The sequence below is a fragment of the Aspergillus aculeatus genome, assembly GCF_001890905.1.
Source record: "Aspergillus aculeatus ATCC 16872 unplaced genomic scaffold ASPACscaffold_2, whole genome shotgun sequence".
In the NCBI taxonomy this organism is placed as follows: Eukaryota; Fungi; Ascomycota; class Eurotiomycetes; order Eurotiales; family Aspergillaceae; genus Aspergillus; species Aspergillus aculeatus.
Window position 1 is genome coordinate 2,540,038 of NW_017962977.1, and position 14,821 is coordinate 2,554,858.

The 14,821-nt window shown below is 51.9% G+C and overlaps 6 protein-coding genes across 6 annotated transcripts; 4 read left to right on the top strand and 2 right to left on the bottom strand.

Moving 5' to 3' along the window:
• The first annotated feature begins 260 nt into the window (after nt 1-260).
• ASPACDRAFT_75621 (uncharacterized protein) lies at nt 261-2,251 on the top strand. Its single transcript, XM_020204498.1, has 2 exons — nt 261-689; nt 743-2,251. Exons 1-2 carry the CDS (start codon nt 476-478, stop codon nt 2,164-2,166), a joined length of 1,638 nt encoding a protein of 545 aa, XP_020060476.1. The 5' UTR covers nt 261-475; the 3' UTR covers nt 2,167-2,251.
• A 287-nt stretch (nt 2,252-2,538) lies between these two features.
• On the bottom strand, nt 2,539-4,179 carry rvb1 (RuvB family ATP-dependent DNA helicase pontin; the record flags this gene model as incomplete). Its single annotated transcript, XM_020200646.1, has 4 exons — nt 2,539-3,003; nt 3,062-3,609; nt 3,710-3,929; nt 4,036-4,179. 4 exons carry the CDS (start codon nt 4,177-4,179, stop codon nt 2,539-2,541), a joined length of 1,377 nt encoding a protein of 458 aa, XP_020060477.1.
• Nucleotides 4,180-4,599: 420 nt separating this feature from the next.
• On the top strand, nt 4,600-5,701 carry ASPACDRAFT_75624 (mitochondrial 54S ribosomal protein bL28m). The gene has a single exon (XM_020204499.1). It carries the CDS (start codon nt 4,655-4,657, stop codon nt 5,291-5,293), a length of 639 nt encoding a protein of 212 aa, XP_020060478.1. The 5' UTR covers nt 4,600-4,654; the 3' UTR covers nt 5,294-5,701.
• A 401-nt stretch (nt 5,702-6,102) lies between these two features.
• On the top strand, nt 6,103-7,276 carry ASPACDRAFT_57472 (putative alpha-1,6-mannosyltransferase subunit; the record flags this gene model as incomplete). Its single annotated transcript, XM_020203249.1, has 3 exons — nt 6,103-6,394; nt 6,499-6,932; nt 7,046-7,276. 3 exons carry the CDS (start codon nt 6,103-6,105, stop codon nt 7,274-7,276), a joined length of 957 nt encoding a protein of 318 aa, XP_020060479.1.
• Nucleotides 7,277-7,805: 529 nt separating this feature from the next.
• On the bottom strand, nt 7,806-8,871 carry ASPACDRAFT_39757 (trans-2-enoyl-CoA reductase (NADPH) TSC13; the record flags this gene model as incomplete). The annotated part of the gene is made up of 3 exons (XM_020200647.1): nt 7,806-8,488; nt 8,560-8,775; nt 8,841-8,871. 3 exons carry the CDS (start codon nt 8,869-8,871, stop codon nt 7,806-7,808), a joined length of 930 nt encoding a protein of 309 aa, XP_020060480.1.
• Nucleotides 8,872-10,536: 1,665 nt separating this feature from the next.
• On the top strand, nt 10,537-14,616 carry ASPACDRAFT_75626 (peroxidase/cytochrome P450 family protein). The gene is made up of 8 exons (XM_020204500.1): nt 10,537-10,728; nt 10,905-11,220; nt 11,272-11,369; nt 11,430-11,478; nt 11,527-11,719; nt 11,772-13,950; nt 14,004-14,130; nt 14,189-14,616. Exons 2-8 carry the CDS (start codon nt 10,954-10,956, stop codon nt 14,516-14,518), a joined length of 3,243 nt encoding a protein of 1,080 aa, XP_020060481.1. The 5' UTR covers nt 10,537-10,728; nt 10,905-10,953; the 3' UTR covers nt 14,519-14,616.
• The last annotated feature ends 205 nt before the right edge of the window (nt 14,617-14,821 follow it).

Genomic DNA, 14,821 nt, shown 5'->3' on the forward strand with positions numbered 1-14,821 from the left:
CTTCGATCGATCTATAAGTCATCCCCCTTATGAACCCAAATAAAGAGGTCACGCACCTTTTCTTCTGCAGATCTACATCGGAAGAAATTCCTGCTTTGCCCCAAAGGATGGCTTAAGGGGCTCACAGATCTCTATATTAAGCTGATCTACCCCTCGGTATTCCCGTCATATGATGTGATCACACCGGAAAGCCACATGAGGGCAAATCGGAAGCAATAGTAGGGCAGAGAGAATCTGACCGTGTCTGCCCTGATAAGCCTGTCGCCTTCACTTGCTGCGTTTATTTTCACAAGCCTCTTTTTATATTACAAGCCCCTGTCAGCTTCCGCGGCAGAGACCAGGAACAATCGCCACTGTGTCTGAACCTAAGACACGAACCTTGAATCGGGCGACTTCAACCGCAGAGCCAGCGAGGAACTCTATATCGGACTTTAAAAGCCAATGGCCGAAGTGACTGTCGAGTGCCATTATTCTCATGTCTGTCTCACAGCCAGAGCGTATCGCTATAATAGGGGGTGGTTGCACGGGAATCACCTCGTTCTGGGCCTTGCAGAAGTCCGGTCATGACGTCCACCTTTTCGAAGCCTCCGATGCTCTCGGCGGGCGTATCAAGTCACTGCCTTTCGAGCATGAGGGCATTCAAACGAACGTGAATTCAGATTCATCTGTCTACAATGTTGAGGCCTCTCGTCAGTGTCATTTTCCCATGATACCGTCTGGACTGGACTGATTTGCAATCCAGCAAACTTGGATTCGTTGCTGCGCTACCTGGGAGTGTCGACGATCAGACATCGATTCAGCGTCAGGGCAACTGACGGAGATCGCAGTTCCTGGTGGAGTGACAGTCTATTGCAAAGCATCCTTCTGCGGCCCTGGATCCTTTGCCGCAAGGAGACGTATGTGATATTGTCGGATATTATCTGGCTCAAGTTCCTAGCCATCGACGTGCTACGTAAGGGTGTCTCGCCATACACGACCAGTAACATTGATTCACTTCTCTCTGTCAAGAGATATCTGTCGAAAGAAGGATATTCGGCCAGCTTCCGTGATGAGTATCTAGCTCCAACACTTTCGGTTTTATGGGGCACAAATGCTGGCAAGCTCCTTTCACGGCTACCTATTGAAGCTGCTATCCGTTGTCTGTATGACCATCAACTGCTTCGGCCGCGGGGAAATGTTCCGGGGTGGCGTAGCATTGAACGGGGCGCGAGCCGCCTGGTACAGGTCCTTTCTCGCGATTTTGATCCTTCTAGGGTACATCTAGAGGCGAGAGTCCGACGAGTGACCCGGTACGACAAAAAGGTCTATAGACTGGTTACAGCAGATGGCCGTGAGATTGATTTTAATCGCATCATTTTCACTGTCGATAGCGAGGAGGTCGTGCAGATATTGGGGCCTCTTGCGAGCGCGCAAGACAGGAAGATCATTATGGGCTTGGGGACAACGAAGAACATATCTGTGTTGCATTCGGATTCCCTCGTGGGTGAAGGCGTAAGGCCCTCAGTTCAATTCGTGGCGGGTGAGGGTTGGGGAAGCGCTGCTCACCAGTTGGGCCAGCTTCTGCTTGAAAGAGAGCATTCTACGACCGGCTACACCTATGTGCTGGAGCCCATCGTGCCTGGGCGCTCATCCGAGGACTCAATGCCCCGGAAATCTAGCCTCAGCTATAATGTTAATGCCTTGGACCGTATTTCAACGTCTCTTTACGGTCCGATATACATCACGCTGAACCCGACTATGCCACCTCACCCTAGCATCGTGCAGAGTGTATGTGAATTCACTGAGGCAGATCCAAGCTTCAGCACACTCCAGGCACAAAATGATCTTGCGCTCATTCAGAACAAACGAGGCTTGAGCTACGGGTTCTGTTGGACGGGCCGTGGGCACCTCGAGGATGCCATCACTGCAGGCTTGCGGATTGCGATTGAAGACTTGAACGCAGAAGTCCCTTTCCCAGTCGAATTCCACTCCAAGCCTTTCGCGGCGGACTTGCCCCGTCCAAGCCTGGGCCTCCCTCTTCACATAATTCGGACCCTACTCCGCCTACTTCAAGTTTTTGTCCTTGCTTTGGAACTGCTGATGCCCTTGCTGCCTGGACCGGCCTCGCGATTCATAGTTCGCCGCCACAGACACGTATCGGGGCAGGAGCCTGGGAAGCTGTCTTGACAAAGAGAATAATGGAAGATCTGCCCCTCTTTGCCTATCAAATTGAGTTAAACTGCTTAGGAACCATAGACTGAATAGATCTCTTACCGAGACTTGCGCCGATATACAGCCCATTGAGTAATCAGCTCATTGAGTAATAGCTACATCTGACTGCTCTCGGCTAGAAGTTTCAGATCCATCTCTCACGATGGCAGGCACGGTATGATAAGTTGCGAGCTAAGCTTAGAATTTTGAAATTTTCATATGGATCGTTCCACTCCATCTGTCTGTCGAAGTACATCACAAAAGAAAAAAGACAGGGATTAGGCCAGACAAAAAAAGCTTACGTTCATTAAACTCCGACCACAAAAGGCACCACTCTGTTTGGATTATCTATTTCAGGAACTTGTCGTCATCCTGGCTAACGATCAAAGCACTTCTCTTGGTGTCGATGAAGAGATCTTCGACCTCAGCCACGTCGGCCTCCTCGATGCCACCCGGCCGGCCGTTGACCCGGGCAAGGATGCTGGCGGGGGTCAATAATTGTAGGGCATAGCGCAAGCTGACCTTGCTGCCGTGTTCCGATACCTTGTCCAAGGCCGGGTCGGTGATGGTGATGCCTTCCGTCTTCGCGCGCAGGCGAATGATGGTCTTGATCTCGTCGTGGGTGTAGGGGTGAGTGGGAATGATGAGGAGACGGGCGAGGAGGTCGGGAGGAATGCCGTGGGCGGCCGAGATATCGTCCGTGCCGCGGATGACGGTGTGGCCTCGGTTGGAGGCGAGGATGACGATGGGGGAGATGGTGGATTCGAGGGCCCGGTTGAGGTACGTGAAGCATTCGATGTCGAGCATGTGAACCTGGGGGGTTGTGTTGTTAGAATAACTCGCACGTATTTTGAGGGAATATATAACAAACCTCGTCAATGAAAAGAACACCAGGGACAAGCTCTGCAACACCTTGGTCGATGTAGCGGTTGACGACCTTGTTGATCTCCTGGCGCAACTTGTCCGTGATTTCGGTCTTCTTGGGCTTCATCAGCTGGCCCATCATGCTCATCACGTCCTGTCCGCCCTGCGGCCGGGCGTTGGCCATGTCGAGATCGTGTAGCGTCACGTCCTGGACAATTTCCTTCTTCTTGTGAACCTCACCCTTGGGCACCGGGACGTACTCCTCCGCCTCCAGATCGAACTCGGTCGCATATGCGTCGGAGCGTCCCACACGCTTGCAAGCGCCGGTATTGGCCTCAATGTAGATGACGTCTCCCACCGTGACACGCTCTTTCTGAATGGCCTCGTAGATGCTGGGGTCCAGGCGCAGCTTCTTGGTGCCCTTGGCAGACTTCAGTCCGATGATCAAATGGCTGATCGTCCGTCCATATCCCCCCAATGGGTTCTCGGCCTCCTCGGGCGTGAGCTCCGTAACTTCGCCTTCGTACACTTCCTTGGTTTCGCGGACACGGAGACCTGTAGATGATTTTGCGTTAGCCGCGCGCCAATCTTTGTCGCTTCTCCGTCCCGACCTGGTGCAGCAGCAGCAGCAACAGCGGTAATAGGGATTATTTACCAATTGCTCTCCGGAAATTCTCCATCAGCGCCTCCGTCTTCTTCACTTCGGCAGAGTAGATCTCACTGCCGACAATGGGGCAGAATGGGACCTTGGTTCCCAGTTCCTGCGATACGGCAAGAGCCAGAGCTGTCTTGCCCGTACCAGGACCACCGGCCAAAAGCACGGCACGGCCGGCCATCTTTTTCGCCTTGATCAGATCAACAACAACACCGCATGCCTGTGAGAAGAAAATACTCTTGTCAGCCAACGATGTGTCTCAACAGGAGCAGAGAAGCAATAGTTCTTGTGCACGGAAAAAGAAGAAATTTGCGTGCGTCGCATACCTCACGGGCAGCACCCTGTCCAACAAATCCATCGCCAGTTGTCTCTGCGGTTCCATCTGGCCGGAGACCGAGGCCCTTGATGTGCGTATGCGCGGCGGTTCTGTTCTCGCGCGAATTGCCCTTCACTTCACTGATCTGGACCATGGTGAAGGGATTGCGACCTTACTCGGAAGGCCACAGGGAAAGCGAATGGGAAAGCCGAGGGATGAAGATTGAGGGTGTGGAATTTGGTGTTTAGGAGCTGCAAAGAGCTAACTGAGCGGAGCACACAAGTGAGTACGATGGGTTAAGGGGGAATGGAGAAAGACAAACGGTCGGTTTTGGTATGGATGATGCTGAGCCTGGAGCAACTGCTTGCTTGCTTGCTGCTGAGCGGAAATTCCGATCGTTCAATCAGAGCGGCCGGTTCCCAAGGCGGTCAACCGCAACGCCCAAATTCTTTCTCTCCCACTCCCGCCGGAAGTGCGTCCAGGCCTTGTCTATTATCGCCCAGCAGCTTGAGATCTCTCACTCACTCCTCAATTGGCCGAATCTCGCCATCGATTTGCCCGGCAGTGACTCTGTCATGGTCAAGAGCTGAATTCTTAATCCTCTCGATTTTCCACAGACAGAATACAGGATGGCGGGCCTACCGACTCGCTCGGCCATGTCGCTCCCCTTCACCCTCTCTGCGGCTTTTCGCAACCTTTCACTCAACACCGCGAAGCGGTCCTTCTCCACGACACTGCCTGTACAGAAGACGCGAAAACTCCCGGACCATATCCCACCCTACCCGTACGGCCCCAACTATGTCTTCAAGCAGTCCAACTCCGGTCTGTACGGCGGCGCGATGATCCGATTCGGCAACAAGATCTCCGACGGTAAGAACGAGGGCAAGACCCGCCGATCCTGGAAGCCCAACGTTCGCCGCAAGAAGATTTGGAGCGACAGTCTTGAGAAGTTCCTGTTCATCAAGGTGACGAAGAAGGCCTTGAGGACGATCGAGAAGTGCGGTGGACTCGACAACTACCTCTTGGGCAACACCCCGGCCCGGATCAAGGAGCTGGGTATTTTCGGCTGGGAGCTGCGGTGGCAGGTGATGAACTCGCCCAAGATGCAGGAGAAATTCGAATTGGACAGGCTGCTTCACAACATCGAGAAACCTCAAACCTTCGAGGAGTTTGTGGCGCAAAAGGAGGCTGAGAGGAAGAAGAAGGCGCTTGACCTGACGAATATCAAGGAATTGACGAAGCCTACGCTCAATGAGAAGCAGTACTGAGGGGGGACACAAAGGATTGCTGAAGTTGTGAGAGGTGTGGGCATGGAACCGTCCTGAAGCATCCGCGGTTCAAGACCAGGGGATGAGAACGTCTGTTGTATTATATCTATTTGCGATCATGGTCGACAGTCTTGCGCAGGCAGTGTCAGTGGAGTGCCCTCTATCTCGCTGACTGCTTGTTGAAAGAGAAACTCTACAGCTGTCCGGCTTTGATTTTCTTGCATTGATTACCATGGACCTTGCATGTTCCGATTTATTGTTTGCTGTATTTATACTTCATTTCATCTTGGCCAATGATATTAGAATCTGACTACTGGTCATCGAGCAGGGACTTTCCTTGGCTGGTGAGGCGTACGAGATCGAGCCAGTGTCTATAGTACTGTACAATGAAGCACACCGATGTACAGTACTACTATTGATATGGTGAGTGAAGCGGCCCGGCATGTGCAGTACTGTCCTGTCCGATACAATGTAGCCAAAAGAGTCATGAGTAACGCTTGGCTCTATAAAGCAATACTGCATTACTCAACCAACCTGACTCGTATACCACAAGACAAGAGCTAATAATATCTCTGGAAAGCACATACTTAGGACGGACTTGCTCGGGTCCTCTGGAATGTTGCGATATCTCGGGCCAACCAAAGACCCGCGGATTGATAGCCGGAAGCGGCAGAACGACACCATCTCTATGCGGTGACGCTTTGTCCGACCGAAGTACTCGTACTTAGAAACTATCCAGCTTCATCTCCAACGAATCTCTTCCTCACCAGTCACCCAGCATTCGCTCGCTGGGGACAGATTTTACCAGCATGCAGTTCGCGTTACCTCCCCGGAGGGCCCCGATAACTCCTGTGTACGGACGATCCTCGCGATTCTCGTTACAGCGCAGGAAACAGCTCAAAGCCATTGCCATCCTCGCCTTTGCGCTGCTCACCATATTCTTCCTCCTCTCCCAATTCTTCTACACGAGCACTGGCACCCCTGCAGTGTCCGCGAGCACCTCTAGTGTGGTCATCGTCACAGTGTTAGATCGGGTCGGATTCAGCGAAGACTACATCGAGAAGATTGTCAAGAATCGGGAGGACTACGCGAAGCGTCACGGTGAGTCGTAGTAGCCCCCCCGGAGAGGACATGGCCGTTGACACATGATGACTACCACTTTTGTCTCACTGCAACTGACACAAACGCACTCGCTGCCAAATCAGGGTATACGAATTTCTTCGCCAACGTGTCTGACTACGAATCCTCGATCGGCGACTCGCCGCAGAGCTGGGCCGTCATCCCCGCCGTCCGGCATGCGATGGCCTCCCACCCTTACTCGCAGTACTTCTTCCACCTCGATGCGCACGCCCTGATCATGAACCCGAGCAAGTCGCTGGGGTCACATGTCCTGGATAAGCAGCGGCTCGAGTCGCTGATGCTCAAGGAGGTCTCCGTCGTGCCACCCGACAGCATCATCAAGACCTTTTCGCATGTCCACCCGGAAGACGTCGACCTGATCATCACCACCGACAACGAGGACATGAGTCCCGGGAGCTTTGTGCTGCGGCAGGGCGACTTCGCCAAGTTCTTCCTGGACTTGTGGTTCGATCCCCTGTACCGGAGTTATAACTTCGCGAAGGCGGAGACGCATGTCTTGGTAAGGAAATTACTTGTGTTCTCTGCTTTGTCTGCTTCGGTTCACCCTGGGCGTTCTGCAGACATTGTGTCACCATAACTGTACTTACTCACGTCATTTGTTTCGCTCTCTAGGATCACATCGTCCAATGGCATCCGACCATCCTCGCCCGGTTGGCGCTCCTGCCTCAGCAAACCATCAACGCCTACAGTAAGGATTGCACGGCGGCGGCGGCGAACGGCATCTACAAGGACGGCGATCTTGTCATCCGGTTCCTTGGCTGTGACACCGATACGAAGCGGAGCTGCGAGAAAGAGATGGAGCCCTACTACCGCCTTTGGCAGACCAAATCGAAGACTGAGTGATCCCTGTTCACTCCAACTGGACTCATTTACCTTATGCTGGAATTCGGAGTTGCGTGGCTGTGGGTTTGGGGGGGAGTACGAAACTGTGTTTCTTGTTTTGTCTTGGTGGTTTATTGTTCCCAGGTGTTCTCTGGAGTTTCATGATGCACCACATAGAGCGAGCGCGTGTATTATTATAGGTTGAATCTGAACTACTGCCTATTTTAGTTTCATTTTCGCATCAGGAGACCTTCAAAAACACCAATTGCGACATTAGACTTGATGTAGCGCACAGCTGTCATGTCCGGTGGGGTAAGTGTCAGGTGCGATAGGGGAACTATGGATCTTCCGACCACTGATTTTAAGCTTCGTGGCAAGGTCTGATCCATTCGTCGGTTCTACCAATTCGTCGTGACTGTGAGAACGTTGAATAAGGGCGAACCCATGTTTTGCATGACGTGTGACTTGTTTGGGGGGGAGGAGAGTCCACCAAACGATGCTTTTCCCCCTCCCCTCCTTTCCAATAACTCTATCTCCCGTTTCACTAACTTTAAACGAGGCCAGGGAAGAGAGCAAAGCGCTTGCGCTTGTATTTGTCGCCAAACTCATTGCGGTAGCGACGCTCCTTCTTCTTGGCCCAGATGGCCATCTGGGCGGAGCCGACGACGATGAACAGGAGGACGCTCCAGCTGAGGCCGCTGAGCAGGTAGATGCCGACCCAGGCGACAATCTCAAAGAAGTAGTTGGGGCAGGTGACGACGCTGAAGCCGAAGCCGGTGGGGATGCCGCGCTCGGTGGTGCCGGGGCGGCGCAGGTCGCGCAGGATGCAGTGGGCGTTCAGGTTGGCCAACTCGCCGAAGACGAAGAGGGCCAGGCCCGTGTACCACAGGAAGGCGTCCCCGTCGCGGGCGACGGCGGGGCTGTCCGGGCGGAAGACCCAGTAGGCGATGTTGGCGCCGGCCAGGAGCCAATAGTGGCCGCTGTTCTTGAGGATGTTGCGCGCGGGCATCGTGGCGTTGCTGAAGCGGTGGATGAAGATGGTCTCATACTCGCGCTTGATGAAGTGGACGGTCAAGAGGGCGCAGACCAGGCGTTGGAAGTTCGAGGGCTCCGCGAGCGGCTGGTTGAAATTGTAGTAGATGTATGGCCGGAGCGGGTAGAGGAAGAGGTAGGGGATGATGAGCGGGCCCAGGTATTCGATCAGGTATACGGTGCGCCATCCTAGTTGAGGGCCTGAGGAGCGAGGGAGATGAGGTTAATTCTCTGGGGTGTTTCTGTTTTGGACTTAGGAGGTTGGGCCATACCTAGGTCCTTGACGTGGATCACGCTCTTTTCCTTCAGGCCGGTGCCATCGACGGTCAGGTCCTTGGAGTTGGGAACGAGCGTCCGGTCGCTTCCCTTGGTGATGCGGAGGCGGTGGATGGAAAACTTCGAGGCTTTGGCCAACGCTTGGTAAATTTCCTCGGTCGAGGAATTGGGCGCTACTTGGAGCTCCTTGGGAAGCTTTCTGATGGGTTTACCTGGAGATAAGTGGTGTTAGTCTGGCAAGGGTAGGTGGGTGGAATCGGTTGGGAACAGGACTTACCCCGGGGCTCAACAACTAATGTTATGGCCATTGGAACGAGCTGAGGGGGAGCGAGTTGGAGATGGACCGCTCTGCTGATAGCAATTGATAGCTACCAATGATGATGGATTATTGACTAAGGGGTCCCAGGATGTGATGAAAGGCTGTGAAGATTAGTCTAGGATCCAGAACTGAGGCCGGAGATGCGCGAAAATTACCCTAGCTTTTGGTTGAGGGAGAATTGGGACCTTCTGCTTCACTGCGGCTTACCGCGCTTACTCGACTGGGTAAGCTCAGAGCCTCGGCTTCCGGCGGGCGGGAATCATCACGTGGCAGACCGCCCTCAGCCGCATAAAGAAAGGCATTAATGGGGGCTGATTCTTATGAATTATAGTGCAGAGTGGATTCATGATCGTTATGATTAATTTATGGCCCACCATCTTCAGCTGAAGCAAGCTCGAAGGATCCCCGGGCCGAATTCGGATGGAACCTTCACTCGTATTGATTTCATGCACAGCCTGAGTCAGATGTCCTGCCTGAGAAAAATGGTACAGCAAGCAAGGCTGAACGAGCGAACGAACAAACGAACAAACAATGGCACCATCCTTGGGGACCATGTGATAACTGATCACTGACTCGGCAGGAGACAACCTTGACCTTGAACAGACAGAGTCTAGAATATTGGCCTGGATGTACACCCTCTGATATCTCTTCCACATATGGCGCCTCGCTTCGATTGTCCAGCTGAGAGAACCCATTGATATTATCAACAGGCTAAACTTGCGACGGGCTAGCGTCCCGAAATTCAAATAGTGTCGCACTTAGTGTCGGCCTGTCAGCCAGCCTTTCGTCTCTCTCCATGAGTCCATCCGACTCCTTCGGCCGTTTAGCACGTTTTAGCAACTTGGAACCATTTTAGTGTCAGGCGTTCCCCGGCACTCTCAGCACCATTCCTCAAATGGCAATGCTCCAATTGATAACCACTAACCATAATAATCAAAAGCAAACAAAGGTCGCTGCGCGCACTTCTCTAAAGTGACCGCTGCTCAGCAAATCAACCTAGGATTTCACGGGTAAACGGACACGACTGAGTCTTAAACCGTCCACAATGTCATTGACAATCCCTCATCCAGACAAATCAAAGCGTGGCTATCAATCACCCAAAAGCCGGCCTTCCATAGGAAGCATCAACCTAGAATTGTCTGTCTGTGCCACCCGCATGGACGACTCGAGAGCTCCAGCTGTACAGTTTGACTGAATTCCTCATCGGCTCACTAAAGTAAGAACTTAACCTAGTCTAGAAGAGACGTTTTACGAGTTCTCCACGCTCTCTGCATCGCCTCCCTGATAGGGGCCCCTCCCTCGGTCTTTACCGGTCCCCTCCATCATCTAGACCACGGCGCCTTTTACCTTTGATGTCCCGCTAAGGCACGTCTAGTCACGGCCAATTTTGTCTGTCAGCTCAGCGTGTGGCGTAAATCCCAGCTGGAACAGCGCTCATTTGTCCTCATGTCTCATACATACGAACCACAATGTCGTCGGACTAGCACTTCTCACGGGGCATTCTTCGCCTAGACAAGATGCCAATGCCTCTCATGCCGTAGATTTCTTATTCGCTCGTATCGGGGTCGCCGACTCACTCTCTCCCCACAGCCACCATGCTGATACTGATTCAATCTTATAAATAAGCATGCCTTTCCCCCTTCTTTGACCGATCGCATTTGCTTGTCGGTGGTCAACCTGTCACGCACAGATACTTTTAGTTGTCGGCTTTTAGAGCCTGTGCGTTTAGACTTTTAGTGCACTGTTTACCGTGCCTGGTTCGGTTCTCCCCGCATTTGGCAGTGCCTCCACATTCTCCGGTTCAATTGCTTGGTTTCTTTTCCCGGATTTTGTTTTCAACTACCTGGTGAGCCACATTATCCCAATGCATCCATTATTCTCGTACTTTTGGGCAAGCCAGCGAGCATATTTCCGAGGGTCTCCGGAATGGCTCCGGCAGATCAAGTGGGATGAGCAAGCAATGGCACATTCTTGTTGACCTGCTACATTCCTCTGAAAAGCAATCACTAACATCCAGCACAGTGTCAAAATATCACCAGGTTATATACTGGGAGGCTTGATTTAGCCCGTCATGGCTACCAAGCAGGAGAAGTCCCTCCTGAATGGTGTTGGGAGCAAGATCTCCCAGATCGAGAAAGTTATTTCAGCATCCTTACGGCCATTGCCTACTACAACGGGCGATGGAACATACATTACAGAGCAGGTGCAGACAGGCTTCGTCAAGGACCTTGGCCATGTCGACCTCGATAGCGTCAAGGCCATTTTGGGGATTGTTAAGGATACTGCAACAGGCGAGCCGCTCAATGACAGACACTATATCATGGAGCGAGTGATCCAAGTAAGTGATCTAGTTTCTCATTCGGATCCAGGCCTGCTAACCCTTGTTTAGCTCGCTTCCGGTCTGCCGTCAACCTCCCGAAACGCGAAAGCTTTGACAAACACTTTCCTCAAACAACTATGGAACGATTTGGAGCATCCGCCAATCTCGTAAGTTGATTGACAGGAACAGAGACTATGTATTGACCACGAGATTGACCGCATTTGTAGCTACCTCGGTTCGGACCACGTATACAGACAAGCGGATGGCTCAGGCAACGTATGCACCTCCCCCGATATTTCGAAGACCCTTTCACTAACAAGTCAGAACTTCCTATGGCCTCACATTGGTGCCGCTGGTTCCCACTATGCCAGGTCTGTACGCCCAACAACGGTACAGTCTCCTTCTCTTCCAGAGCCTGAGACTCTTTTTGCCTCTCTCTTGGAGCGAAAGGATTACAAGGAACACCCGAACAAGATCTCCAGCATCCTGTTCTACCTTGCATCTATCATCATTCATGGTAAGGTTGAAGACTTAGATGCTGTCAGGGCAGTTAGCTGACAGCTCTCGAGATCTTTTCCAAACCGACCGCAATGATTATACTGTGAGCTTGACATCTTCTTACTTGGATCTGTCGCCGTTATACGGCAACAACCAAGACGAGCAGAATCAGGTAAGGACATTCAAGGACGGGAAACTGAAGCCGGATTGCTTCTCCAGCAAACGTATTCTGGGCTTTCCCCCAGGTGTCGGTGTCCTTTTGATCATGTTTAACCGCTTCCACAACTATGTGGTCGAAAATTTGGCTACCATCAACGAGGGCGGTCGTTTCACCAAGCCGGATGAGTCGAATACCAAAGCATATGCGAAGTACGACAATGACCTCTTCCAGACTGCTCGACTGGTGACCTCCGGCTTGTATATCAACATTATTTTGAAGGACTACGTTCGCACAATTTTGAACATCAACCGAACGGACAGCACCTGGAGTCTGGATCCTCGAGCAGAGATGCAAGATGGACTTCTTGGTGAGGCACCAGCACAGGCCACTGGTAACCAAGTTTCTGCTGAGTTCAATCTCGTTTACCGCTGGCACTCTTGCATCTCCAAGCGGGATGAAAAATGGACGCAGGATATGTACCGCGAGTTGTTCCCTGGCAAAGAGCCGGAAGATATCTCTCTGCGAGAATTTCTGCGGGGAGTTGGTCAATGGGAAGCTCGTCTACCAGAGGAACCTTCTGAACGCCCGTTCGCTGGGCTACAGCGCAAGGAAGATGGATCGTTGGACGAAGGTGAACTGGCCAAGTTGTTTGCGGACAGTGTTGAGGATTGTGCGGGTGCCTTTGGAGCATCAAATGTTCCTTCAGTCTTCCGCAACATCGAAGCCCTGGGTATCATGCAGGCCCGCTCTTGGAACTTGGCCACGTTGAACGAATTCCGAAAATACTTCAACCTCACGCCTTACAGGACATTTGAGGAAATCAACTCTGACCCTTACATTGCTGGTCAGCTCAAGAGGCTGTACGAGCATCCCGACCTGGTCGAAATCTACCCGGGCATCATTGTGGAAGACGCGAAGGAATCTACTATCCCTGGAAGTGGCCTGTGCACGAACTACACGATATCGAGAGCTATCCTCTCCGATGCCGTAGCTTTGGTCCGTGGTGATCGCTTCTATACGGTGGACTACACGCCAAAGCATCTGACGAATTGGGCATACAATGAGATTCAGTATCAAGATACTGTTGATCAAGGGCATGTCTTCTACAAGCTTGTCTTGCGTGCATTCCCCAACACCTTTGCCGGCAACTCTATATATGCTCATTTCCCTCTTGTTGTTCCATCCGAGAATGAGAAGATTTTCAAGGATCTTGGCCGTTTTGACGACTACAGCTGGGATCGGCCCAGCCTTACCCCACCTCCACAGTTCATTTCCTCGAATGCCGCCTGTATGGCCATTCTGAGCGATCAAGAGACCTTCAAGGTCACCTGGGGTGAGAAGATTGAGTTTCTCATGCGTCACAACAATCAGCCTCACGGCCGGGATTTTATGCTGTCTGGAGACAAACCACCGAATGCTGCGTCCCGGAAGATGATGGGAGCAGCCCTCTATCGTGACAAGTGGGAGAGTGAAGCTAAGAAGTTTTATGAGAACATCACCTTGAAACTTTTGCATCAGCATTCGTATCAGATTGCCGGTGTCAATCAGGTCGACATTGTTCGCGACATCGCCAATCTCGCGCAGGTTCATTTCTGCGCGAATGTGTTTTCTCTGCCTCTCAAAACTGAATCGAATCCCAGGGGTATCTTCACGGAACAAGAACTTTATGAGATAATGGCTCTCGTGTTTGCGTCGATCTTTTACGATGCCGATGTTGGGAAATCGTTTGAGCTCAATCAGGGTGCTCGGAGCGCAACACAGCAGCTCGGAGAACTGACAATGGCCAATGTCGACTTCGTTAGAAACACCGGCTTCATCCAGAGTCTGGTTCACAGTCTGCATCGACATGATATTCTGAGCGAGTATGGTGTGCACATGATCCAACGCTTGCTCGCTAGTCAAATCTCCCCGACTGAGATTGTTTGGACGCACATTCTGCCGACTGCAGGCGGAATGGTCGCCAACCAAGCCCAGCTCTTCTCGCAATGTCTCGACTACTACTTGTCCGAGGAAGGCTCTGTCCATCTGCCAGAGATCAATCGACTTGCTAAGGAAGACACCCCTGAAGCTGATGATCTTTTGCTGAGATAGTAAGATCCCCTTGAAAACATACTCCGATTCTGGTACTAACAGACTGTTATAGCTTCATGGAAGGCGCTCGTTTGCGCTCTTCGGTAGCTTTGCCTCGTTATGTGGCTAAGCCCACGGTGATCGAAGATGCCGGGAAGAAGCTGGCATTGAAGACCGGCCAGCTGGTCTATTGCAACTTGGTATGTGAACCAAAATGATGGCTCGGTGAAGTTTTGGAGTGCTAACATTGCATAATAGGTCGCCGCGTCAAGAGACCCCGTCTGCTTCCCGGAGCCTGAAACAGTTAGACTTGACCGTGACATGAGCGCATATGCTCATTTCGGATGGGGTCCTCACCAGTGTCTCGGAATGAGTCTCTGCAAGTTGGCGCTCACGACCATGCTGAAGGTTGTAGGTCGTTTAGACAACCTCCGACGTACTCCTGGCCCCCAGGGCCAGTTGAAGAAGATTCCAAGCCATGGAGGCATAACCATTTATATGAATGCCGATCAGAGCAGTTTCTGGCCCTTCCCTTCGACTATGAAGATTCAGTGGGATGGAGAGCTACCGCCTCTTGCTGCGAACTAAGAGGTCGGCGGCTTGACGGGTTGACGGGTTGATGATGGGTTGGCACAGGGATCTTAGCGTGTATATTAATGTGTTGGATTAGCCTATCTATATATGAGTCTCTTTTCACTTCTATCTTTGGTTCCAGCTCAAATGGCTTGATTTTATAGTATATCTTCAATGATCAGAGGTGTAGTGAAATTGATCTTTTTGCATGGGTTGATGCATGGCTGTTTTTGTTTACAGATATCTGCTCGAGAAATAAACAGGATTGAAATTCACTTGTGCTGGTTGGATTTTCAAACTTGAGAAGCCTGTGAATAA